Source organism: Cotesia glomerata, linkage group LG10 (genome assembly GCF_020080835.1).
Source record: "Cotesia glomerata isolate CgM1 linkage group LG10, MPM_Cglom_v2.3, whole genome shotgun sequence".
NCBI lineage: Eukaryota > Metazoa > Arthropoda > Insecta > Hymenoptera > Braconidae > Cotesia > Cotesia glomerata.
In genome coordinates, this window is record NC_058167.1 from 12,623,434 (window position 1) to 12,651,072 (window position 27,639).

Genomic DNA, 27,639 nt, shown 5'->3' on the forward strand with positions numbered 1-27,639 from the left:
CCAATTTTTTAACCCTTTCTCTTCCTTCGAACAGTGTCGTATAAATAAAAACTGTTTTCAAAGAGTAATTTTTTAAATTTAAAATACAGCATTTTTTACTGGACCTAATATATATGACACTGACTTTCTTCACCGGGGAAGTATATAAAAGTGTTTGATTCCCCGGATGAGCCACAATCGTTCAACCAAAGCGAGTAGAAATGTTCTTTAAAAACTCAGCCGCTCATTTTTTCGCTATTATATTCAATGTATTTGTAATAAATATGAATATATTAATTCAAATTATTTAGTAGCCACTATAAATTATTTTAAAACTTCTAAGTTACTTTTATTTAATTCCTAAAATATTATTTCCTTAAAAATAATTTATTTTGTCGTTTCAAAATTGTTCATAAATAATGTCTTCTCATTTTAATAAACCAATAGCTTCTTCCGTCTACAAGGTAAGAAAATTTATCATTATTCATTAATTATACTGTAAGTTTCATTTGTCAATTAATTTACTTATTACATTTTTATCAATGGGTATAACTACTCAAGATTGATTTCAATGTTGAATAACTCAAACTCACCTTACATCGTTGATCAACATTCTCTGAATAAGCACTTGTGTTTTGGTGGTTGGATGCTGTGAACTTCCTTGTGAATACGCTTCGCAGTCTTCAAATAACTCTAGTAACGTTTCAAGTGAAGTCAATTCACAACTTTAATCTCATCATCAATCAGCCGTGATACTTGTGTAGGAGTAAATTCCATGATTGATGAAAACTTAAGTCTGTTTCATTCAAAGGTAAAATTTATATTAATTATTGTTAATAATAATTAACTTAATCCTTAAATATTTTAATATTATTTCAAATTCGGAATTTTATTTAAAATTAATTTTTGAAAAGACAAAAATCAATCTAAAAAAAAGAACAATATTCTAATTTTTCAAAATTTTTGACTAATAGAATAGAATTTTATTTTTATCATAATTCTGAGAAAAAAAAAGTAATATTCTTGAGAAAATTTTCTTGTCACCAGAATATATATTTTTGATAATTTTCAAGAATTTATTTTCTTGTCTCAAGAATGGATCGAATTATTTTTTCTTTAATTCAAGTGAACCTATTCGTTTGTTAATCTATCAAAATTACTGCCAATATTTTATTATCATGATAGATACTTTTGTCAAAAAACCAAAATATATTTTAAGCGATTCTTAAGCCAAGAAATTTTTTTCTAGATAAAATTTCTTTTTTCTCAGTGAATATTGAGTGTTTTACAAAACTGTTACCATTTTACATTTGTAATAATTATTTTTTAACCGCTTTCTTTGGTGCACTCTTTTTTTAATAAGTAAGGTAAAAGCCCCAATAGATGATCACGTACCAGTATATGATCACTCCATGTATTTGTATATCTATATTCACAAATATAGGTATACAAATACATGGAGTGATCATATACTGGTACATGATCATATATTGGGGCTTTTACCTTACATTCCACTCTCTATAATACACTTTATTTTATTGCATCCTCTTAATTTAGTTAAATTTAATTTGAACTATAATTTTGGATTAATAATTTATTTACTTATTTATTTCTTTTCACAGATAAAAAGGTACCATATTCTTCCCGAAAAACTCAGCAAGTAATCGCAGAATATTTTCGACATCTATAGCAAGCTGTATTTAAAATTCCTTCTACAAGACTTTGATCATGATAACTATCTAAAAAAAAAAAATTCACCATCTCACAATAGTTTGTATCTTAGTTAATTACCTAAAATCGACAATTAGTAATTTAAAATTTTTAATTTACAAAAACTTCCAATTATTTTAATTTTTACAATATCTTACTTTTATTTCATATTTAATATTATTACGCTGAAAATATCATGAATATTTTTCAATAAATTAACAATAATATCAGAACAACTATTTAAAGTTTAATACAATGAATTTAAAACTTCAAGGTCGAGATTATCTTTCTTATATGCAAACTTATGACTTGCGTGATGTACAAAAATTTTTTTCACCATAAAAAATAGTTTTATAAATATTACAAATATTATAATTGAGACTATAATTCTAAAAATTACGCGGATTTCGATAATTATATAAGCAAATGAAAAATTATCAACGCATATTTGTTTGTTCTGTTCCGATAAATAAATTTTTTGAATACTTGTCAATTTTTTCAAACAATCATATAATTATTTGATATTAAAATAGTATATGAAGCTAAATTGAAGTGTATTTTTTGCCATCTGATTTTATTTTTCTTTTAACGGCCAGTTTTTGCATGTCCAGTGTACAAAATTTTTTCAAAACTTAAAATTTTTCCTACATATTTACAAATAAAACTATAAACCGTGGAGTAATAAATAATAAATTGTTATGATGCACGTACTATCGATTAATTTTTTGTCATTAGATCGTGATGATTTGGAAAATTATATTTTCTCTCTGAATATTAATATTTATTGATTAAATCGTTTAATCGCTGACTCTTTGTCGTTAATAATTTCGTTACGCTAGTTATAATTTTTTATATTTATGACTATTTTGATCGCATCAATTTTTTGATTTTTATATTTTGATAATCTGAGCTTGTTAATATCGGCAATTTTTGTCTTTTTAAAATTGAGTCAGATAATAAAAGAAATACACGCGCGTGTAAAAATATAATTTTCATTAACAGCCTCTTTATTGACAACATGATACTCATGCTTGTAATCAATAAAAAAATATTCATAATTGCTTCAGCGTAATAATAGTCATGAAATTTAATAATTATTTTAAAAAATAAATAAAATAACAATTAAAAAATTAAGAAGTATTTTGTCGCTTTTAGATTATTAAATATTTTTTATGTTAATATAATTTCACTTTTTTTGTATGAATAAGTAAACTTATTGCTACAGAATTCATGAAAATATATTGGCATAAAAAATAATTATTTATAATTAACATGTCACTAATTTTAATATATTTTATACTTGTAATTTATCTGTTATTTATACAATTATTATTTTTTAAGAGTATCATTATTTTTGCAGTCGTTAAGAAAATTTTTGGGTTGAGTATGAGCATGAATATTTTGCTGTCAATATAGAGATTGTCTTTGCAAATTACATTTTTGATCGTGATTGTACTTCTTTTATTATCTAATTCACTTTTAAAAAGACAGATTGTGCCTATATTAACAATTTCAAATCATCTTAGTATAAAAAATCAAAAAATTGGTACGATAATAATAATAATCATACGTATGACAATCATAATAACTGATGTGACGAAATTATAAATGAGTAAGTGTGGCAATTGGACGATTTAATTAATAAACATTAATAATCTGAGGTAAAATATAATTTTTCAAATAATCACGATCTAATGACGAAAAATTAATCGATCGCGCGTGCAAAATGACGGCTTATTTATTTATTACAACGCATTTTTCAGTTTTGCTTGTACGATATGTATGACGGAAGAATATTATGTTAAGAAGAAATTTTGAGCACCGGACACGCGACAATTGACTGTTAAAAGAAAAATTTGATCGGGCGGCAAGGAATACTCTTAAATCTAGTTTTATATGATACTCTAATAATAAATTGTTTATTAAAAATGACAAGTATCGAAAAAGTTTATTGATCGGAATAATACAAACAAATACGCGTTGAATTTTTTTCATTTGTCTATGTAATTATAGAAATTTTATGTTTTTTAAATTATAGTAATAATTATAATAATTGTAAGTGTTATTTAAATAATTTTTGGTTATTAAATAAAAAAAAAAAGTTTAGTTATTGGGGTGAGATTTGTTATCTAATCATTCATTTAATTGAATTCTAATTAATTTTTCTCTTAATTTAATGTTAGATAGATAGATAGATAGATAGATATATATTTATTTGTCCTTAGAGCCGAAGCTCCCTCAAAGCCATCAATAAGCAATACATTTTATATATATATATATAAGTATACAGTATAAAAATACAATTACAATAGTACTGTGAGTTTGATAATATAACAACAGCAAGGTTCTAAAGTTACCTAAATACAATAAAGTTACTTAATAAATTTACAGTAGTTAGTTAGTAAATTTATAAACACTTTGAGACACTTTGAAACAGAAATTATAATTAATTAAACAAATATAATAATGATTTTAACTGTCATTAGCCAGAAAAAATGAAAAAGATGCATTTTGAAATTCAGGAAGATTATCTACAGTTGTCAGCCCAGGTGGCAACGAGTTCCAGATACGATTGATTATAAAAGATTGTTCATACATATTACTATTTGCTCTTGGCAAACGCAAGTAATCTTGTCTAATGTCACCTCTACGCATTGATACATTAAGATATTGAAGTCCTGGGCCAAACAACTGCCGATAATTTAGCCTTATTTCTTTAAAAAACAAACATGCTATGAAATAATCTCTTCTCTTACACTGATAGAAGGATTTATTTGTATTAAAAAAATATTTGTTAATAGTTAACAAATCATTTATTAGAGACCATTTTTTAGTATCAAACAAATATTTCTTAGTATTTAAAATGATTTGTTTGTATTTAATAAATCAGATATTCATTTATTAAATATTAATAAATCTTTTTAAATACTAAGAAATATTTGTTAAGGACTAAAAAGTGGTCTCTAATAAATGATTTGTTAAATATTAACAAATATTTTTAACCATAAACAAATCCTTCTATCAGTGTACTTAATTTTAGCCACCCTAATTTATTATAATACGGGGTTACATGTTCATATCTGGATAATTTGAAAATAAATCTTACGCAAGAATTCATTTTTCTTTGTAACCTAAGCAGCAGCTTTTTCGACATGTTGGTAAACGCAGCACAACAATAATCAAAAATCGGGAATATAAGTGTAGTCACTAATTTTACTCGCAATTGTTCATTAAATATTTCATTGTTAATTTTAAGTTGAGCTAACGTTTTCATAGTTTGATTACAAGTCTTTAATACTTGGTGTTCCCAAGAGAGATTATTATCTAAAATGACCCCTAGATATTTGACAGTATTAACATAAGGAATAACGCAATTATCAACTAAAATATTCTCTGCATTTATACAATAATCATTGCTAACTTTTAGTCTACTGCCAAAGATGATTGCTTTGGTTTTTGAAGCATTTAACTTCAAGCAATTTAAATCACACCATTTAACAATGTTATTTAATTTTAAATACTCTTTATTGATGTATATCGCCGATAGGCGTGTTGATTACTAAATAAATAAATAAATTAATTAATTAAATATTTTTTGAATCAAACATCTAGTGATAGTTAATTATAATGTATACATTGATAATAATTTTAAATGGTCTGTAGTTATGAAGAAATAATTTATAAATGATAAAACTCATTCAATTGATAAAAATATCCAAGAAGATAACGCGTTGAAAAAAATGATCTATTATTAGTGTTGAATATCAATTTAATATTATAAAAATACATTATTAATCTCTGACATGTCAATTCCATTAGTGTTGATAAGTCAAACTTTTTTTCTTGTATTGATTAATTTATTTTAATGTTTTATTATGATTAATGAATTATTTTATGTATTGAATGATAATAAATGTGTTTATTAAAAATATTTTAAGTTTTTTAAATAATTTTAAGGTAGTTACACATCTTTACTCCAAATTACTCAACTCGGCGACATAAAAATTGAGTCTACTCAACATAAAAAATTGAATAACTTTAAAAAAAAAAAAACTTTATTCAATTCATTCACTACTCAATGCTAACTTTACTCAACGCTAAGTTTACTCAGTTCCAACTTTATTTAATGAAATCTTTACTCAATAGTATTTTATAACTGATAGCGCGCTTTTAAAAATCTCTATTCAATATTTTTTTATTTAATAATATTTTATTGATTATTTTTATTGAGTACAGTATGTCGCAGAGTTGAGTAATTTGGAGTAAAGATGTGTAACTGCCAATTTTAATTCAATATTCATGAAAAATTATTAAAATTAAATTAAATAAGTGCTTTGTAATCTTCAATACTCACATGTGGCGTTTTTTGCAACGATTTTCTTCATTATTTATTAAAAAAAAAAAAAAATTATTCAGTGCTGTTAATTATGATTCTTAAATTGAGTAACATTAGACAAGTTTTTAACTAATAAATTATAGCAAGAAAAATTTACTTAAAAAATTCCATGCTTAGAAGCTTTAAAAAATTACAAGTGCAATTTTTTATAAATAATTTTCTAGATCTAATGTTATAGCTAATTTTAGTATTATAAAATGAAAAAATTTATGAAAATTAAGTGAATATAAAGTTAGCCGACATTTAAAAATTTTTATGATTTTTTTTATTAAAGAATTATTACAACAAAATTAAAAAAAAATTTTTTCATTTGTTAAAAACTTCAAAAACTATAAGTGCAATTTTTTAAAAATATTTTTTCGTTATAATTTAACAAATTAAGCAAAATAAAAAAATCAAAAATGTCGGCTAACTTTATTATTATGAACTAAATAAAAAAATTTTTATAATTTATTTTATCGAAAAAATTATTAAAAGATTAAAAGAAAAAATTTCACAATTTAAAAAATTATCTGTGCAATTTTTTTTAAGTATTTTTTTATTTGCAATTTAATTGATAAAAAAAATTAAAAATTGGTTAACATCGGCTAATATTAATGACATTAAAGTTAGCAGTCACTTAATAATTTTTTAATTTTATTTAATAAACAAATTTTTTTTGAAAAATAATATTTAAAAAATTGCATTTATACTTTTTTTACATGTCAATATTTTTTCTCATCCTTTATTTTTTTATTTTTTATTTTTTATTTTTTATTTTTTTCTCACTCTTAATATTAGTATTATAAAAAATTTCACCAATTATAGCACAAATTATATAACAACAATAAAATTACAATATAGATAGATATATTATTTATTTGACCATGAGATCGTAATCCCTTGTGGCCATACATAAGAGAAAATTACATTTTTTACATTGGTTTAATACATAGTATTAATTTTAGTACAAATATAGAATATAAATTTAAGTTACATTAAATTAAATTAATTTTAATCCGTTCAGATCAGAAACAACTACATAGTATCTTAATTAATCGACTCTAGACTATGAAAATAGTTGAATGCAGCGCTACGAAATTCATTAAAAGTATCAAGATTTGTAAGATTTGCTGGTAATGTGTTCCAAACGCGTATTGCTGATATTATAAATGACTTATCATAAAAAGCAAGATGGCTAGCTGGAAGCCTTAAATAATCTTGTCGTACATCTCCTCTGCGCAACATCGGTTGCAGAAAAATTAATTCATTACGGAATATCAGTTAGCCAGGTTTCCGAAATTGCAATAACATCAAAGGAATGCGTTCTAAAAAATTCTTTAAATTCGGCAAAGTGGCTATGTGACTGAATAAAGTAGTCAGTACTTGTCTCGGATAGCTTAACTGGTAGAGCCCTTGGCGCGTAACCGAAAGATCTGGGTTCGATTCCCAGTCTGGGCTGTCTGATTATTTTTTCAATTACGGAAAAATTCCCACTGAGTACACTGATAGAAGGATTTGTTTATAGTTAAAAAGATTTGTTAATATTTAACAAATCATTTATTAGAAGCCATTTGTTAGGCCTTGACAAATATTTATTGGTATTTAAAAAGATTTATTAATATTCAATAAATGGATATCAGATTTATTAAATACAAACAAATCATTTTAAATGCTAAGAAATATATATTTAATATTAAAAAATGGTCTCTAATAAATGATTTGTTAGCTATTAACAAATATTATTTAATACAAATAAATTCTTCTATCAGTGTAGGTCCCCCCCTTTCCCCTATCCGTTCTTTCCCAACTCCCTTAAAATTTGCTTTGATATGGCAATTTGATATGTAATGATTGCGCATTAAGGTGGCAAAGATGTAATTCCTTAGAAACTGTGGTAGATGTTGGCAAAACATTAGGCGACCTTGGTGGTGAGGGAGCAATTAATTGTTATTGCACTAAGTCCTGCAGCGGACCTATTCCCACTGAAGGTCTCAGTTTAATAGGCGGCTTATCGTCTGCATATCTGACAAACACAAAAGCGTGAGCAATCCAAATATTTTTTGGGTGAATTCTTGGATATTTTAAACGAATCTCTTGCCGAAGCTTGTACAAAGTCGACGGATGCCTACGATGGAGATATATAGCCGCATCAGCATCAGGAGGCTTTACACTAGGCATCAGTTTACCCACTTTTACTTGGTTATTACACGCTTTATTACACGCTTTATATTAGCTTCACTTGTATGTCAGTTTGTCAGTATGTCAGTAACTCTCCGTGGGTAATCTGCGCGCCTGCGGCCTTCCTTGGTTCTGGTAGCCGTTTCTCAGGCTCGCTCTCCGAAATCGAACTCTGATTCCCCGTATTTATAATATTTATAAATAATTATTTTTTATTAGCTTCACTTGTATGTCAGTATGTCAGTATGTCAGTATGTAACTCTCCGTGGGTAATTTGCGCGCCTGAATATTTTTGATAATCAACAAATAATAGTTTAAAAACTAAAAATCACGCTTATATAAATAAACCAAACTAAAAAGTAAAAAATAAATAATAGTTTAAAAAAACTAAAAACACGCTTTTTATAGAAAACCAAACTAAAAAATAGAAAATAAATTTTAATTAAGAATAGTGTTAAAAATTTCAATAAATATAAATTAATAATAGTGTAAATAAAAAAAATGTATTTTATTTTAAAAAAAGCGTGAGGTGCTTTTTAAGATATTCTCAAAATGATAATCACTCTACTCATATCTGTCAATAAAATATTTATAACTATTGACACCATGCACCTCACGCTTTTTTTAAAATAAAATACATTTTTTTTATTTACACTATTATTAATTTATATTTATTGAAATTTTTAACACTATTCTTAATTTAAATTTATTTTCTATTTTTTAGTTTGGTTTTCTATAAAAAGCGTGTTTAGTTTAGTTTTTTTAAACTATTATTTATTCTTAATACCTTTGATGCATTCATTTACATGCTTCAAACTAAAATATATGATATGACACTGTCAATAAATTTGAATGTATAAATATTTAGCGGGTATGAAACTAAAAAAGCGACATCTTACTCTTAACACGGGAGATAGCAGAAGATCACTCCATTCTGAACACAACGAGCGTTCAAGGTCTCAACATCAAAATGGACTCTGCTTAGCACCTCGACTCTCCCCGCTTAGTTGACGGTGGTTGATGGCATTGACGAGTGGATTGGGCTGGAGCTCACCTAAACATCGCCCTCTCAGTCACAATATAAATACAAATAAAATAAAAAGAGTGTTTATAATAGTGGTTAAAAAATAAGAGTGTAAGTTAGTGTGCCAAAAACAATATGAGTTCATCACTCGGCTCATATTGTCAAATGTACAATAATAATTACAAAATAATAGTAATTAGATTCGAGTGTTACCCGAAACTAAAGTTGAAGATGCATGACAATGGATCAGATGTTTGTCAATTGAACCGTGCATCCCATACTCAGTAATATTATCATAAAGTGATACGAGAATCGGGATGTGGTTGAATCTTCATTCTAATTGAAGGTAATTGTTATTGATCACTCGACTATCTTCACACAGTTAAACATTGAGTTCTTCTTACTCATTTTTTTCTATTGATAAATAAAACAAACACTTTAATTAAAATAAATTGAACTATTATATATTAGTAATTTATTTATTGATATTTTTATTTTTCAGTGCCAATAAAACAAATGGAGTATTAATACACTTTGGTGTAGCTGATAATCATTCCTTCCATGGGATAATAAAATATCTAAACTATTGATAAATATATATATATACATACCAGTAATAATAATAATAGTATTATTATTATTATTATTATTATTTTTTAAACAGTAACAATAACTAAAGTTATTTTTTTAACACGGTTGCCAAAAGTACAAGCTGCACAATGAGTACAACTGAAAATGGTACTGACTCTGAGACTGGATGGCAGGAGTGTGCCAGTTGGTTGACAAGATGTGGAGCCCTTAGAGCTGACCACAAAGCCAACTGGCCATCGGCTACTGCATTTGATTTAGCGTACACCCTAAGAGATGGTGTATTGCTTTGTAATTTACTAAATTTAATAGATCCAGGATGCATTGACATCAAGGATGTTAGCCAAAAACCCCAGATGGCACAATTTTTATGTCTGAGAAATATTAAATTATTTTTAACTGTTTGCTCCTCGACCTTTGGTCTTTCTGATTCCGACCTATTTGAACCTTCGGTGTTATTTGATTTGTCAAACTTTCATCAAGTTCTTTGCACGCTATCTGCCCTATCACATTCGCCGAGATTTCGTCGTAAAAACATTCCGTGAGTATTTTTAAATTAGTATAGAAATCATTTTATTATCATATTTAGGAGATAAAGCTGCTTTTTTTCATCAACCCAAATTTTAAATTCTAAATTTTATTTTATTTAAATTTAAACCAGCAACCTTGCAGTCACTATGTGACTGCTGTGACTTGTGAACTATAAATAAAAGAAATTTCGCTTTATTAAATAATGAATTTTGTTAAATTGCACTGTAATTTTTTAACTGTTGACGTTTTTTAAAATATAAGCTCATCCCGATGTTACACTCGTCAAGAGCTTTCATTTGAGTACCCACATGCATTTTTGATATATACATATATATAATATATATAAATATATAAAATATATGAAAAATTGATGTGGGTACTCAAATGAAAGGTCTCGATGAGTGTAACATCGGGATGAGCTTATATCTTTAAAAATGTCAATAGTTCACAAGATACAAAGTAATTTTTTAATTATATATCTAGAAATAAAGCATTTTTGAATGCAGCCTAAATACTTATCATCATAAATTGACTATTGGTGAGAATGATATGAAATCTTAAAAAGGCACAAATTCAAATCAAGACCTTTGCAATGACGCTGAATTTAACCATAAAAACCTATTTTATCATATAAATACACTGCTCACAAAATTTTGCTTATTCTCTTAATAATATAGATTATTTTTCACATTATTCAAATGTTAATAAAATGATTTTTAAATCTGTTTATTTTGTTCACATTTAGTAAAAATAATTTATCATTACAGAGGATTTACTATTGGACGTGATCGGTCACAGGAAGATGCATACAAAGATCTTCAGAGCGCAGGAGTTGGGTTAGTACAAATAAAAATATAATAATACTTAACCAAAACTAATCATCTAGCACAGATCATAAATTTATGATTAAATTTTTTTTTCTTCATCTTCCCACTACCATAAAAAAGATAAATCTAACTATCTCCTCATGCTAATATAAATATTACGACAAATAAATTTAGTCCCACGAGTACAGAGGTGGGATTTACCATAAAACCTAGAGCAGTGGATCCTGATGAATCCCAAGTATATCAAGAGTTACTCTGCTTTTCAACAACAGCTCACCACGAATGGTCTTTTACGACAACCGAGGTACTATGTGTTGCTATTAAACACAGACTAATTTAACGTCTGTAGTTTAAAGGATTTGTAATTAGAGTACCTAATAAATCCCAGCGTTGGCAAAAATTTTTTTTATTTTTAATTTCATTTTAAAAATCATGCTGCGTTATTGGTGATAAGCCAGCTATTTTGCGTAGTGCATGAGCCTTATTTTTGGTTTGTTGTTTTTTTTTATGCAATTAGTCGTGAGACTGAGGGTCGCCGGAGAAGATCGCGACGGCGAGAAGGTGACGAGGCAGGTGGTGGAGGAGGAGATGAAATTGAAGACCCAGTTGGCCAGGAAGAGGATGGCTACGGGGCCTTTTGTAGTCACGCACAAAGCGAAGAGATCTACCATGACCTTTGTAGTCTACACCTGCCGCCTCCTCCAAGCGCCGCGCAGGTCATTATTATTTTTTTATTTTATTATCATTATTATTTTACTTTATGCCAAACGCAAAAATCCTGCATGAGGTCTAATTGTATATTTTTAAAATATATCAAGCATGTAAAAAAAAATTTTTTTTAACCGTAATTAATTATTTATATTTATGTTGTATTGATAATTAACCCGCTGAGGACACACGGGGTCCAGTGGACCCCTGATGAACTTTGAGACAATTTTAAATTTAGAAGGAAATTTATAAATGAGACTTAGTCTAATTTACGACTTATTTCATTGATATTCTTGAAGATATTTTTTTTTTTTTTTTTTTTTTTTTTTTTTTTTTGTAATAATTATAATACAAGAGTTTTATGACAAAAAACTAAATCTTTCTATATTATTTTGCATGTTTAAATGTCTTATTCTCATTTTAAGCGACTGACCGAAATTCGTAACTTCAAACTTCAGAATAAATATATTTTTTCCAAACTTCATCAAATATTGATTTTTTTCCTTAAAATATATTGTTTTCTGAATAAAATAGCGTCAGTTTTTTTTCGATATCGTAAAAATCAAAATTTCTGCGAGTTTTTATATAAAAAAAGTTCAATTTCGTAAGTTTTTTTTTCTAAACGATTTTTCAGTATTTTTATATTATTAGAAATTAAAAAGAACTATTAAGATATTTAAAAAGAATGTTATATTAAAGTTTGGTGACAATCATAAGTCAATACATCACATAGGAAACGAATTAGAACTGGACTCCGTGTGTCCTTAAGGGGTTACATGGGTTTTCTCCGGGAAAAAATGGCCTATTTTCACCCAATTTTTTTAATAGAAAAAATGAAATATTTTATTCAAACTTTTTACTGTCTTAAAGATACATGTTGAATAAGGGATTACTGAAATTAAAAAAAAAATATTAAAAACTCTGCTAATATGACGTCATTTCAGTCCGCGTGATCAGCAGAACTCCTAGCAGGATTATTTGAAGTGAAAAAAAAAATATGAGCTACTAAGACTTCAAACTAGGTCTTGAACGAAGGAAAAAAAAATGAAAATTGGATTTTTGGTAGAGGTTTTTACAAAAAAATTAAAAATTTGGCTAAAATTTCGCGGCATTTTTTTTTTTAAATAGTTGTAATTGAAAAAAAAAATCTTTCGTTCAAGACCTTGTAAATTATATCTTGAAGACCTGTCTAAAATTTTATCAAGATCGGTTGAGTAGTTCTCGAGAAATCTTGACAACCGTCTTTGAAAACATAGTTTTGAGAAAAACGCGTTTAAAGTTTTGAGTGACAATACAACAGCGCATTAAGCGCGCAACTTTTTAAAACTGTATCTCCGAAACAATTATTCGGAACGATTTGAAACTTTAGGACAATATTCTAGAGATTTTGTAGAATTTAATAAAACATTAAAAAAAATGTTTTGAAACCGTGAAATCCATGTAACCCCTTAATTACGTATGGCCGAGCTTTATTAATTGTTACCAGTTAAATAATAATATTTTTCTGTCTTTTATTGGACACTAGCGTAAAAATATTCAACTATTAAAAAATTACCAACAATCTAATTGTACGTGTACAAACAATACCCACTTAGTAATGATAAATAATCGCAATAAAATAAAAATTAATTTTTTTAAGTAATTGTCTTTTTAATTTAACTTGTTGCTTTAAATCCTAAATTGTTTTCCTTATTTTTTATTTATATTTTCATTATTATTTTCGTTAATTTTCTTTTAAAGCCATGTAAAAATAATCTGTATGAAATGACATTTACTTTGTTCAATATTCATGGAATTTACACTACTTTGTACAAAACTTACTAAACTACATAATTTTATATGTAGATTAATAAATATTTACATGGAAATTTTTAGTTAGTACTTTAATTAGTTTCTTTTTTTTTTTTGTATGCGATCGATTGTTTGTTACTTTAGACATTTATAGACTTATTAGTATAAAGACTCAAAAACAATTGTAATGTACAATTGTAATTAAATATTGCAGCAGCTAAAACAAATTTATTCTTAATCAGATTATTTGTGATGTGATAGGAATAGTTTGGCATTATTACGGAAAACAATTCAACTATTTGATTGGAGTATTGTATAAAATAAATAAACTATTTACAAAGTTAAATAAATAAATAAATACTTAGGACGTAATGAGTAACAGCAGTCACATTTTTGTACAACAATCGTAGATAAACGATTAATATAAATAGGAAAAATTACTCCTTTCCAAAAAATTTTTTATTTCTAATATACAATCCAAAACGAAGTAATTTAAATGAGTATTTGAATTTAATGACTTTTTAATAGTATTGCTAAAATTTAATATCAACTATTTGATTGGAGTATTGTATATTAGTACAAAGACTCAAAAACGTACGTGTACAAATAATTCTCACTCAGTAATGATAAATAAAATAAGTTTTTTAAAACCGTGAAACCCATGTAACCCCTTAACGTTATTTTTTCCACGTGTGTCCTCAACGGACAGATTAGATTAATTATTATTAAAGTAATAAATGAGTTTTAATTTACAGGGAGGAACTATTCCAGGTGGAGAAAAAAGAGATTATGTTATACAAGAGCTCGTTGAAACAGAGCGTAATTATTCCGAAGTATTAAATAGTCTTCTACGACATTTTGCACGTCCTGTATCGTCATTACTACGTCCAAAAGATGCAGCAAGAATATTTTTTGGTATTAAAGATTTATCAGAGATTCATGCCGGTGTGCATAGTCAATTACGTAAAGCACGTAATGGTGCTGCTATTGCTCAAGTATTTCTCGATTGGCGAGAGAAGTTCCTTATTTACGGTGATTATTGTGCTAATCTTACAGTAGCTCAAAATACCCTCCAAGAGGCTTGTTCGCACAATGAACTTGTTAATCAAGAAGTTATTCGTTGCCAACAAGAAGCTAACAATGGAAAGTTCAAACTTCGTGACATTCTATCAGTTCCAATGCAACGAGTGTTAAAGTATCACTTGTTGTTGGACAAACTTGTTGAAGAGACTCCTCGTGAGCTGGCTGAAGATTTACGTCAGTTAAGTAAAGCTCGGGAGGTGATGGTAGACGTAGCTCAATATATTAACGAAGTTAAACGCGACTCTGATACTCTGGATATTATAAAAGATATTCAAGCGTCTATTGTCGACTGGGACGTAAGCGATGGTACGCAGCTCAAAGACTTTGGCCGGTTATTGAGAGACGGCGAGCTCAAAGTAAAAGCACACGGAGATCAAAGAGTTAAAGCTCGTTATGCTTTTGTATTTGAACAAGCCGTTCTGCTGTGCAAAGCCGGGAGAGGCGATCAATATTGCTATCGAGAAACACTTAGACTTGATGATTATCGGCTTGAAGACCACATAGGCCGGCGAATCCTCGGACGAGACTCTCGGTGGTCCTATCAGTGGTTATTGGTTCACAAACAAGCCTACACTGCGTACACACTCTACGCACGCACCGAGGACCAGAAGCAGATGTGGATGAAAGCTATGCAAGATGCTATGGACAATGTTAATCCTGCTGCTTGTCGTGTAACTAATCATAAATTTCGGTTAATGACTTTTGAGACTGCTAGAAGTTGTCAGCGCTGTGGGAAGTTTCTTAAAGGACGTATTTTTCAAGTGAGTAGAATTTTATTTCTGCACAAAAAAAAATTAACTTGAATCAAGTAAATAATTTTTGAGAATTTCATCTTCTTGATTTGAGTAGAAAAATTATTGGTAAATATTTACACCATTTTCATTTTCATTTTTTTGAACAAAATTTCTATTTGATTTTATTGATATATTTTTTTTTATATACATAAAAAAATGAACAATTAAAAAAAATAGTTTATTTATTTATTCATTAATCAACATACGCCTATCGGTAATATACATCAATAGAGAGTGTTAAAATTAAATAACATTAATTTAAGAGAAAAATTAATTCGAATTTAATTAATGAAAAAAACGAGAAAAAAAAAGAAAGAAGTCTTTGTAATTTGTACATAAATGAGCAATTGTTTTTTTATATTTGACATATATGCACTGGATGTGCCACCGTAGAATTCCACTTCACCATTTAGCTTGTTCATAAGGTTTACGATTAGTAAGTTGATTATCACAATTTTAACAAATTTTCAACAAAATTTATAAATTTTTTTGAAAATTTAGATTCTTAACTTTTTTTTTAATTGTTTGTTTTTTTATGTACTTTTAAAAAAAAAAAAAACATCAAAAAAAGATAAATTAGAAATTCTATCCAAAAATATGAGAGCCAAAATTTTTTCCAACTTATTATTTATTTATTTGTAAAGAAACGCCCTCGGCAATTTACAACAATATGTTACATTTTTATGTATAGAATGTTTAGAATTAATGATTTTATACAGTACATAACATCTGTAAAGAGAAGATAAATTTAAGAAATTAAAGAATTAAATTTGAAAGAAAAAAAATTATAAAAAATTTCAAAGAATAAGAAAAACTTAATATGTCTGATAGTTTATAATCACAATTTGATAGTTTATAATTAATTATTTTAGAATCACCCTTTTTACTTTACTTTTTATTTTGAAGGCAAAAAAGCTATCGAAATCTTTATTTTTTTCTTTCAAGATATTTTTTATCATAAATGCGCTATAAAAACAAGCAGAATAAAAAAAAATTTGAAAATGTTAATTTTTCACCTAGATATGGCCAAAAATAGGGTGAACCCTAGGTGTAAATAATTACCAATTTCTTAAGCTAAGATATTTTTTTTGGTTTAAATAAATTTTACTTGATTCTAGAATTTTTCGTCTTGATCCAAGACAGTGAAACTCTTAAAAATTATTTTCTAGGTTTAAGAATTTTTCTCTTGATTCAAATTAATTTTTTTTTCTGTGTGTTAATTCAAAAAAATTCCATCGCTGTTCATGTTAATAATAAAAAATAACAGTTTTAATTTTTTATGCTAACTAGTTTAGCAAAATTTAATTGAGTTATTAATTTTTTTTTTTAATAAATATTAAATTGGCTCATATTTAGCGACCGAATCTCCTTGAAATATGTTGAATATTTAACAACGGTTTTGTGTTACAAAAGATAAATTTCTGCTTAATCGTAAGTTTAAATGATAAATATCTTGTGATAGGGGTATAGCTGCGATGTATGTCGTTTGGCAGTACACAAACAATGCATATCATATTCCGGACGTTGTATGCCGGTACCTCCCACGCCACCACTACCTCCTCCTCTACCGTGTGACCGTGCTCTCTCGGTTAAACTGTGGTTTGTGGGCGAAATGGGAAGAGATGCGGCTGCACATAAACTTGAGGCCAGAGAAGATGGAACATACATGCTGCGAGTACGGCCTGCTGGACAACCTCGATTAAAACATGAAACTAATTACGCCTTGAGTATCAAGTAAATATTTTGTTATAAATTTCAAATAAATTTAATCATTTAAAGTTTGGCCTTTGCTCGTCTATTTAAATATTTAAATTAAATTAAACACTTATTTCAGAACTGATGGGGCTGTTAAACACATAAGGGTTTTCAAGCGTGATGTTGATGGTACGGAGCTGTACTATTTGAGCGAATCTCGATTCTTCAAGAGCGTCGTCGAGCTTGTTGAGTACTACGAGCGTGCATCCTTGTCGGAGAATTTCGAAAACTTGGATCAACGGCTTCTATGGCCATTTAGACGCGTGTTAGCCAAAGCACTCTTTGATTTTCGCGCAGGCGAGCGTAATCAATTGACACTAAGACGGGGGTGTCGGGTTGTCGTACTGAGCAAAGAAGGCGACGCTAAAGGCTGGTGGAAGGGTAAAATAGCTGATCAAGTTGGATTTTTTCCGAAAGAATACGTCGAGGAAGAATAGCCTATGGATATTAAAAATAAAACTATTAAATAGTGTTCTTCCAAGTCAACTTGATTGCACGGCTTCTTTATTAATAAAATATTAATTATTGTAATTAATGAATTAGGCAAGCACTCATCCAAAGAAATATACGATAATATGTCCGGCTGCTTAATTTTAAAACACAGTAATTGATAATTTTAAGATTTTTTTAATTACTTTGTACACGGAAAGAACAAGATGACACTAGGTATCATCTCAGATTATACTCAGTGATATCTGTGGTGAAAAAAAATTTTAGATAGCTAGAAAAATCCAGATTATAATTAGTGATATCTGGATTATACTCATTGTAATCTGGATTAGACTAGCTACTATCTGAAATTTTTTTTCACTCAGTATAATCTGAGATGATATCCAGTGTCATCTTGCTCTTTCCGTGTAGATTCTCATCCATGTTTTACGAAATATTAAACAACAAATCTTATCGAATTGAATATTATTGAATTTCCCAAAATTTCTTGTCTAATATTTTTTTTAATTTTTATTTAAAAAAAAAAAATTTGTGCGCCAAATTGATAAAAAATTTGATTTATGAATAGAAAATACTTTAATATAAATCTTTTTAAGAAAAAATACTTGAAATTAAGGTATAAAAGTTGTAAAAAATGCAGCAATACTAAAAAAAAAAATCAGGTATAAAAATTTTACACTGTGTTTTAAAATTGAGCAGCCGTGTCTTTTGTGCAATCGCATTTAAATCACTGTTGAAACTAGTCCTTGGACAGACAGTTGACGTTTAAAACGTAGACATAAATTGAAAAAAAAAATTATATTTAATTTAGCACAATTATCAACGGACAATTCTGTCAAGCAACAATATGTCGCTCATAAAATACATGAATTGTTGTTAAATATTCGGCATTAAATACCAAGTAATGAAACTGTTAAATAATTGTTACTCATTTTTGCTTGGAAATGAGACTGCTTGAAAAACAAATGCTTTTATGTACTAAAAAAAAATTAAATCAGGGCTTTTAATCGCCTATATATATATATATACCATTATATTTACATAAAAAAAAATACAAATCAATTGTTATTCTTGACGAAAAAAAAAAATATATATATATGCTATTTTTTAATGATTAAGACATATTGTCCACTCGTGCCAATAAAATTTTAGAAATAAAGACAATTATAATGTATATATTTCGTTGTAAAAAATATAATATTATCTTTCTTGAAAAAGTACTTATTGTAAATTTAAATATATCACATTATGCATGAGTAATTATTTTTGCGAGCGTGTGTACATGGCACGAGCAACTTTCTGCTCGATTCTTTTGCATCCAGCTTTGGCAAAAATTCCAACAGGCTCGCTGAAAGTCACATGGCTCATAACATCTTCAGTCTGTTGATTAGTCGGCTCTCTACCGCGACTATTAAAAGCCGCTTTTATGCATTTAACAACATGCTCAGCTTCCAGTGGCAAAAATGGCACATAATGATCAATCAAACTCGTACTTATTGTGTCACTTCTATGAAAGCCGCCCTTTTCATTGAAAGCTCCTCTAGATATTAATTCTTCAAAGTCTGAGAGCTTTGTGTCTTCTCGTTTACGTCCATTCTGCCACAAGTTGTGTAAAGTTTCAACAATCTCTTGACTTCCAGTATTTGATAAGAATATAAATATAGCTCTGTTTGTGTCGATATTAATTCGACTACCTCTGTACCAAATCTGCGCTTCTCCGTACTCCAAAAAAGGTACCAGCACATTTAAAAGTCCTGGAGGTATCATGTCTACTTCATCGAAGACAAACAAAGATTGTGGACATCGCTGAAGACTACCAATTATTGTTTCTTTTAAGTCTTCCTATTAAAATTTTATTTTTTATTAATTATATATTAAATTTTACCCATTTAAAGTACTTTAAGTACGATCGTGGTCATTAATTTAAGTATTTTTTTTAATATTACTGGAAAATAGCCATTTGTAAACTCGAACGTTTATAAACTATAAATTTGAAAATTAGTTGATATTGCAATTTGTAAAATTAGTCGCAAATAAAAAATGATATTAATGAAATTAGCGAAATTGAAATTTCACCAAATATAAACTCAGTCATTAATAAAATAGCGCAAAACAAAAATCTGTGGCTACGTAAATTTACCCAATTCTTACTGCAGAAACTTATAAAATTAGCCGATCGTAAATTTTGTGAATTGTCATTTTTTATTTGCGACTAATTTTACAAATTACATTATCAATTAATTTTCAAATTTATAGTTTATAAACTTTCCAGTTTACAAATGGCTATTTTCCAGTAAACTTAAAAACATACTTAAATTAATGATTACGATTGTATACATGGATGAAATAAACATACCTCATACATGAATATATTTTTTTCTAAAGGAAAACTCAATCTTCCAGAAAAAAAGTGATAGAATTTACTTTTAGTTCCTTCTTTATAAAAATATTTGACGATATGTTGAGCTACAAAATTTTTTCCTGTACCCGGTGTACCATGAAAACTCATTGTTAGAGCTTTTGGAGGATATTCTGATCTAATGTGAGCACGTAAAGCACTTGTTACAACATCATGAGCTATATGCTGCCCAAATAATTTTCTTTCAAGTTCATTATCGAGTCCTGTGAATAAGTATTAATTTTTATATTCATTTTTAAATAATACTAAAGTTAGGCGACGTTTTTAATTTTTTGATTTTTTTTCATTTATTAAATTCTAAAAAAAAAAATATTTGTATTAAATTTCACTTATAGTTTTTCAAGTTTTTTATAAATGAAAATTTTTTTTTATGTCATAATTTTGTCAAAAAAATTTTGTTCTTATTTTTAGATATCGGCTAACTTAATTTTCATTTAGTATGATACTAATTAGAAGACTTAACAATTTTTTTAATTAATTGAATTAGAACTAAAATATTTTTAAAAATTGAACATTGTTTTTTAAATTTTCTAAGTCTGGAATTTTTGTAATAAACTTTATAAGAATAAATTTAGCAGATATTAAATAATTTTTAGAATTTTTTTAACATATAAATTATGGCAAAAAAAAAATAAGAAAAAAAATTGGGATCTAGAAATTAAAAAAAATAAAAAATGCAATTTTTTAAAAATTATTTTTTGGAATAAGGAATGTACTCATTTTTAAAATAAATAATTACTAATTATTAATTAGTATGAATAATAATAAAGTTAGCCGAGGTTATTAATTTTTTGATTTTTTTTCATTTATTAATTATAATTATAAAAAAAAAATATTTTTATTAAATTTCACTTAGAGCCAATTTTTTAATCCAAGATAAAATTTTATCCTGGATTGAAAAACTGGCCCTTATAGTTTTTTATAAATGAAATTTTTTTTTTTATTATTATGTCATAATTTTGTCAAGAACTGAAATATTTTAAAAAATTCCACGTATTGTTTTTTAAATTTTCCAAGTCTGGAATTTTTGTTTTAATTTTTTATAATAAATTTTTCAATAAAAAAAAATTATAAAATTGCTAACTTTATTTTCATATAATTAATTCATGGTATTTGTCTTTTTAAAAAAAAAAAAATATATATATAGTAATAATAAGAATAATGACTCTTACTTCCAATGTCATAAGGAATGTACTCTTTATCACAACACTCTGAAAACGAGCATTTTATCTTGTTGAATCCCAAAAACAAGCCAAAGCCGGCAGCAATAGCACCACCAGTTATTGGATCAATAAAACAATTAACATTACATGTAAAAAAAATACAAATAATCCCAATTATCGTATGAGTATTCATTATTTAAATTAAAATATGTAAAAAAATCAATGATTATTAGCCTATAAAATAGGTCTTGTAAACACCGGCAATTGATTTTTTTTGCATGTACATATATGCGCATATGCATGCATTCGTAAGTCATAGATTTTTTAATCACGTCGTATTGGTACTACACAATAAAAAATCAACCAACAGGATATCCTGTATTTAATTCAAAAATTTTAACATCACTGATTTTTAATTTTATGTGATTAAAAATTTAGTGATTTTAAAAATTAAAAAAAAATATTTATTGAAAAATTATCACAAAAAAAAAAAAATAAATAAATATATTTTCTTCACAATTCCTTATGCGACTTTAGTTCATTAGATTTAGTTATTTTGTAAACAATGCTTGCGACTTTTTGATCAACTCTTTTGCACCCGTTTTTAGCGTAGAGATCATAAGGTTTGTCTCCGAAAGTAACATGAGACATGGCTTCCTCTATATGCTCCTCACTGGGGTCAATTTCTCTCAACCTGAATGCCGCTTTGATGCACTGTCTGATATGCGGCTTTTCAAGAGGCAAAAAAGGCACATAGTGGTCGATTAAACTAGTACTAATAGTGTCACTGCGATGCAATCCACCTTTCTCATTGAAAGCTCCCACGGCAATTAAACTTTCAAAGTCCTCGAGTCTCGTCTCTTCACGGCTTTTTCCCTGGCTGCGTAAATCTACAAGTGCTTTGGCTATTTCATGACTACCGGTGTTGGATAGAAATATGAATATTGCTTTATTTGTAAGAACAGATTGTTTTGTTCCTTTGAAAGGAACACGAACTGGACCGTGGTCTAAAAATGGCACTAAAACATCAAGGAGACCTGGGATCATCAAATCCACTTCGTCAAAAACGAATAATGACTTGGGACATTTTAAAAGACTTTCTGCTATTTTTTCAACTAATAATTCCTGTAAAAAAATTATTAATTTTATTATTGGTAAATAATTTTAATTATTTATTTTATTATTGTTAAATAATTTTAATTAATAATTTTATTATTGTTAAATGATTTCAATTATTAATTTTATTATTGTTAAATAATTTTAACTATTAATTTTATTATTGTTAAATAATTTTAATTATTAATTTTATTATTTTTAAATAATTTTAATTATTAATTTTATTATTGATAAATAATTTTAATTATTTATTTTATTATTGTTAAATAATTTTAATTATTAATTTTATTATTGTTAAATGATTCCAATTATTAATTTATTATTGTTAAATAATTTTAACTATTAATTTTATTATTGTTAAATAATTTAAATTATTAATATTTATTATTGTTAAATAATTTTAATTATTAATTTTATTATTGATAAATAATTTTAATTATTAATTATGAGTATGAAATAAAGATTTATTTTATTAAATTTAAAATTATATTAATATACCTTGTATGAATTTATTTGGTCCTGTAGCGAAAATTCTATTCTTCCTGTATAAACTTGAAAATGCCGGCTCAAGCTGCCTTTCATAAAAAAATTATTTGTTATTATTCTAGCGACAAAATTTTTTCCAGTACCAGCCAGTCCGTGAAAACTCATTGCCAGAGCTTTTGGAGGATTTTCTATCGCAATATGTGCAGCTAACGCACTAATTACTGCATCTTGGGCAATGTGTTGACCGAAGAGATTATTGTCCAACTCTTTACGCAATCCTAAAATATTAAATTAGAAATAAGAATTAATAAAAAAATGATAGTGCTAAAGTTAGCCGATGTTTTTAATTTTTTTTTAATAATTAAATTAAAACAAAAAAAATATTTTTTTTAAATTGCACTTACAGTTTTTTAAATTTTTTCCAAATAAAAATTTTTTTTATTTTTTTATAATTTTTTCAATAAAAAAAAATTATAAAAACTTCTAGATGTTGGCTAACTTAATTTTCATAAAAAAATGACATTGAAATTGGCAGACACTTTACAACTTTTTTTTTTAACAATAAATTAGGTCTAGAAAATTATTTATAAAAAATTGCACTTATAATTTTTTTAGTCTATAAAAATGAAATTTTTGATAAATTATTTTTGCTATAATTTATTTATTAAAAAATTTTTAAAAACTGTTTAATGTTCCTCAATTTTAGTATTATAAAATGAAAATTAAGTTAACCGACATTTAAAAATTTTTAGAATTTTTTTTATTGAAAAAATTATTAAGTATAAAAAAATTTTTAAAAATTTTCATTCATAAAAAAATTTGAAAACCCGTAAGTGGAATTTTTTAAAAATATTATTTAGTTCTAATTAAATAAATGAAAAAGGATCAAAAAATTAAAAACGTCGGCTAACTTTAGTATTATTATAAAATCCAAAATAATCATTAAAATTACCTGTAATATTTTGCGGTATATAATAATCATTACAACAGTCACCCAAAGGACATTTTATAAAATTAACCGCCGACTCAATCCACCAAAATTTATTACAATTTACTTGACTAACAAAAATAAAAGATAAAATAAAAAATATTGATGATGAATTCATATTTACTTTTATAAATATTCATCTAGAAAAACTAGTTAATTTAGAATAACCGACATTTAATTTATTTGAACTGTCGTTATGATTTTATTCGTTTGTTTATTATCATATACAAAAATGTTTTGATAACAGCTGACAATTTTTTGTTTTTATTTTATTTTTATTGGCACCAATGATGAATCTCTAGTCATTTTTTTTTTATTATCAAAAACAGAGACCGCCTTGAAAGATTCCACTTTTATAATTTAGATGAAAAATATGAAAATACTAGTATACGTTGCGCGCGCAAGCGCGCGGGTAAATTTAGTATGGAATTATCTATATTTTCATACTTATGATATATTTAACCAATCACGTTACGAATAGTTTGTCTAATTGTGTATATTTTCATATTTTTCATCTAAATTATAAGAGTGGACTAGTAACTAGAATTTGAATTTGCGCGCGCAAGCGCGCGCCTGACTGTAGCATTTGCATATATTTTCATGCTTATGATATATTCGACCAATCACGTTACGAATAGTTTGATGCCACATACATTTCATCTCAATTTTATATTAGGAATTTTATATTAGGATAGGATATAAGAGTGGATATCATGTAAGCAAACTATTCGTAACGTGATTGGTCGAATATATCATAAGCATGAAAATATATGCAAACTCTATAGTCAGGTGCGCGCTTGCGCGCGCAAATTTAAATTCTAGTAAATTTTAATTCTGCGCTAAGCTTGTCACCTCACTGCAGATAGCGCTCTTTTCCACTCTATAGTTAGTTTTATTAAGCTACAGTTAAAATGCCCAGATGATTCAAGACATCGGACAGTTGAAGATAAAATTCTTTTGATTTCACATTTTGGAGTTGAAAACTGAAGACTAAAACGTGTTCGATCTTTAGCAGTAAATTTTTATTAACAAACAATTCATTAATAAAATTTTAAAATAAAAATAAATTTTTTATCACGCCATTTACTAAATAAATAAATAACTAACTAATAATGGAGACTCCAGCAAGTACATCAACTCCTTCAACTACTAAATTTTATTCTCGTGCTGAAGTAGCTACACATAATGACAGCAAAAGTACATGGCTTATTATCCATAACAGCATTTATGACGTTACTTCATTTTTAAATGAAGTAAGTGTTATTTTTTTATTAATTATATTATATGATATATTTCTGACTCCATATTTTATAATCTACGAACTTGTTTCGTTAAATTTGGTGACGTTGCAATATTTTCTATTTTTTTATAATAGCATCCAGGAGGGGAAGAAGTTTTACTCGAGCAGGCAGGTAAAGACGGTACAGAACCATTTGAAGACGTAGGACACTCAAGTGATGCTAAACAAATGGTGGAACCATACAAAGTCGGCGAACTTCTTGAGGTGATTTAATAAATTTCATTTTTTTAAACGATACTCTAAGTAGCTTCCAACATCTATTTTTCTAAACAAATAATATCAATATTATTTTATGACATTAAATTTAGCTTCACAATTTTTTTTAATTTTCTATGAGAATCAATTTAGCAGATATTTAATAATTTTTAGAATTTTTTTAACAAATAAATCGTGGCAAAAAAAATGAAAAAAAATTGACATCTAGAAATTTTAAAAAATTATAAATGCAATTTTTAAAAATAATTTTTTGGAGTAAATTTATTTATTAAAAAAAAATTAAAAAATTACCAAGTGACAGCTAACTTTAATGTCATTAATTTTTTTTAATAAATAAATTATTTGAAAAATGGACTTGTAGAAACTTTAATAAATTAAAAATGCAATTTTTTAAAAATAATTTTTTTGTTAAAGAAAATTAAAAAATTGTCAAGTGACAGCTAAATTAAATGTCATTATTATTTTTCTGTTTCTTTACAAAATTATTAAAAAAAAAAGTAGTTAGCTATTTTTAGTAATCGTTTTATAGGTTTAACAATTAGTCACTTATTAAAGTGTTCATTTAAAATTAATTACAGGAAGAAAGAGATAATTCATATGATAAGAAAAAGAATAACAACTGGGCAAGTAGTGGAGACAGTGATGAACCCAGGTATTTATATATTTTATTTATTTATTAGTTTCAATAATTACCGAAACTCGTAATTGATTATGATACTGAAGTTAGCTGTCAGCTGTCAATTAAAAAAATTTTTTAACAAATCAATTAAGGTATATAAAAGATCCAGTTAATGAGACTGGCCTAATTATTGACACTTGATGACATTAAAGTTAGCAGTCACTTAACCATTTTTTAATTTTTTTTAACAAATATATTTTTTTCCAAAAAATTATTTTTAAAAAATTGCATTTTTTATTTTTTTTTTAATTTCTGCATGTCAATTGTTTTTTTTTTTGCTATAATTTTTTTGTTAAAAAAATTTAAAAAATTATTAAATATCTGCTAAATTAATTTTCATCACTTGATGAAATTAAAGTTAACTGTCACTTGTATTAACAAATTTTTAATTTAACAATTAAATTAATTCTAAAAAATTATTATAAAAAAATTGAATTTTTAATATTTTTAAATTTCTACATGTAAATTTTTTTTTCTTATTTTTTTTTGCCATAATTTATTTGTTAACAAAAGTTCTAAAAATTATTAAATATCTGCTAAATTAATTTTCATTGATTGTAATTTTATTTGAATTAAAAAAAAATAAATCAACTTTAATAAATTAATAAATATAATTTTTGAATTATAAATGTTAAGAAAATTGATTTTTTGAGAACATTTAATTTTTTTAATTAGAATAAAATTGCAAGTGTCAATAACTGGGTCTTTTACATTACAATAAAAAAATTCTTCTAAAAATTTTCACTTATAATTTTTATTAATTTTCACATGTGAAACTTTTTAATTAAATATTTTTTGTTTATAATAATTAAATTGCCATAAAATTCTAAAAAAATTTTTAATATCTGACAACTTCAGTATCATTAATTAATTGATATTTTTTTTACTAGTAATACTATTTTTCCATATGCTTAACAAGAAGAGAAATGGTTAATGCTAATTTAAATTATTAATAAAAATTACTTATTTTAAAGTTATTTATTTTAAAAATCAAATGTAATATAAAATACAAATAGTCGCTGCTGTATGCTGATGTGATTGGAAATTCCAGTGGTTCCTGGAGTTCATGGCTGATTCCTGTCGCTCTGGGTATTTTAGCAACTGTAATTTATCGCTACTTCATTGCTGCTCGCTAAGAAAAATAATTATTTAAAAAACATTCCCAAAAATACAAACAAGAAGAGATTAACTACAACAGTAGTGGAAGTAATTAAAGAAGAAAGGATGGATTGGAAGAAGAAAAAAAAGTGGTGAAAAAAGTGTCCAAGAAAGTGTTTTTGTTTTCTTTACGTCCATTGTTATTGATTGTCTTGTAAACAATTGTTGAAAAACATTTTCAGTTATTTTTATTATAAGTATTTTTTTATGATGGGTATCTAAGTATATAAATATCATTGTGGAATAATAATAATATTGTGCTAATGAATTAAACAAGAGAAACTATATATATATTTAAATATAAATATATGTGAGAAA

General features: G+C 26.3%; 4 protein-coding genes and 1 long non-coding RNA gene across 8 annotated transcripts; 3 read left to right on the forward strand and 2 right to left on the reverse strand.

Annotated features, from left to right (window-relative positions):
- The first annotated feature begins 366 nt into the window (after positions 1-366).
- Positions 367-1,646, forward strand: LOC123272748. Its single transcript, XR_006511151.1, has 3 exons — positions 367-443; positions 541-790; positions 1,602-1,646. It is a non-coding gene; the product is annotated as an uncharacterized LOC123272748 (long non-coding RNA).
- Positions 1,647-5,245: 3,599 nt separating this feature from the next.
- On the forward strand, positions 5,246-27,401 carry LOC123272962 (cytochrome b5). 2 transcript variants are annotated; one of them, XM_044740008.1, is made up of 5 exons: positions 5,246-5,265; positions 25,056-25,221; positions 25,344-25,472; positions 26,063-26,136; positions 27,215-27,401. In XM_044740008.1, exons 2-5 carry the CDS (start codon positions 25,081-25,083, stop codon positions 27,297-27,299), a joined length of 429 nt encoding a protein of 142 aa, XP_044595943.1. In that variant the 5' UTR covers positions 5,246-5,265; positions 25,056-25,080; the 3' UTR covers positions 27,300-27,401. The 2 variants fall into 2 exon arrangements, with proteins under 2 accessions (XP_044595943.1, XP_044595944.1); XM_044740009.1 differs by lacking the exon at positions 5,246-5,265 and having other exon boundaries at positions 24,874-25,221; positions 27,180-27,401.
- LOC123272956 (protein vav) lies at positions 9,176-17,972 on the forward strand. 3 transcript variants are annotated; one of them, XM_044739998.1, is made up of 7 exons: positions 9,176-9,615; positions 9,772-10,398; positions 11,156-11,224; positions 11,390-11,519; positions 14,470-15,558; positions 17,054-17,325; positions 17,426-17,972. In XM_044739998.1, the coding sequence occupies exons 2-7, from the start codon at positions 9,989-9,991 to the stop codon at positions 17,781-17,783; spliced, it is 2,328 nt and encodes a 775-aa protein (XP_044595933.1). In that variant the 5' UTR covers positions 9,176-9,615; positions 9,772-9,988; the 3' UTR covers positions 17,784-17,972. The 3 variants fall into 3 exon arrangements, with proteins under 3 accessions (XP_044595933.1, XP_044595932.1, XP_044595934.1); XM_044739997.1 differs by lacking the exon at positions 11,390-11,519 and adding an exon at positions 11,733-11,931; XM_044739999.1 differs by lacking the exon at positions 9,176-9,615 and adding an exon at positions 11,733-11,931 and having other exon boundaries at positions 10,330-10,398.
- Positions 18,859-21,740, reverse strand: LOC123272959 (torsin-like protein). Its single transcript, XM_044740004.1, has 3 exons — positions 21,388-21,740; positions 20,153-20,418; positions 18,859-19,638 (listed from the first exon to the last, which is right to left on the reverse strand). The coding sequence occupies exons 1-3, from the start codon at positions 21,569-21,571 to the stop codon at positions 19,057-19,059; spliced, it is 1,032 nt and encodes a 343-aa protein (XP_044595939.1). The 5' UTR covers positions 21,572-21,740; the 3' UTR covers positions 18,859-19,056.
- Positions 21,868-24,108, reverse strand: LOC123273428 (torsin-1A-like). Its single transcript, XM_044740827.1, has 4 exons — positions 24,093-24,108; positions 23,933-24,034; positions 22,993-23,258; positions 21,868-22,503 (listed from the first exon to the last, which is right to left on the reverse strand). The coding sequence occupies exons 1-4, from the start codon at positions 24,106-24,108 to the stop codon at positions 21,892-21,894; spliced, it is 996 nt and encodes a 331-aa protein (XP_044596762.1). The 3' UTR covers positions 21,868-21,891.
- Positions 27,402-27,639: the final 238 nt, after the last annotated feature.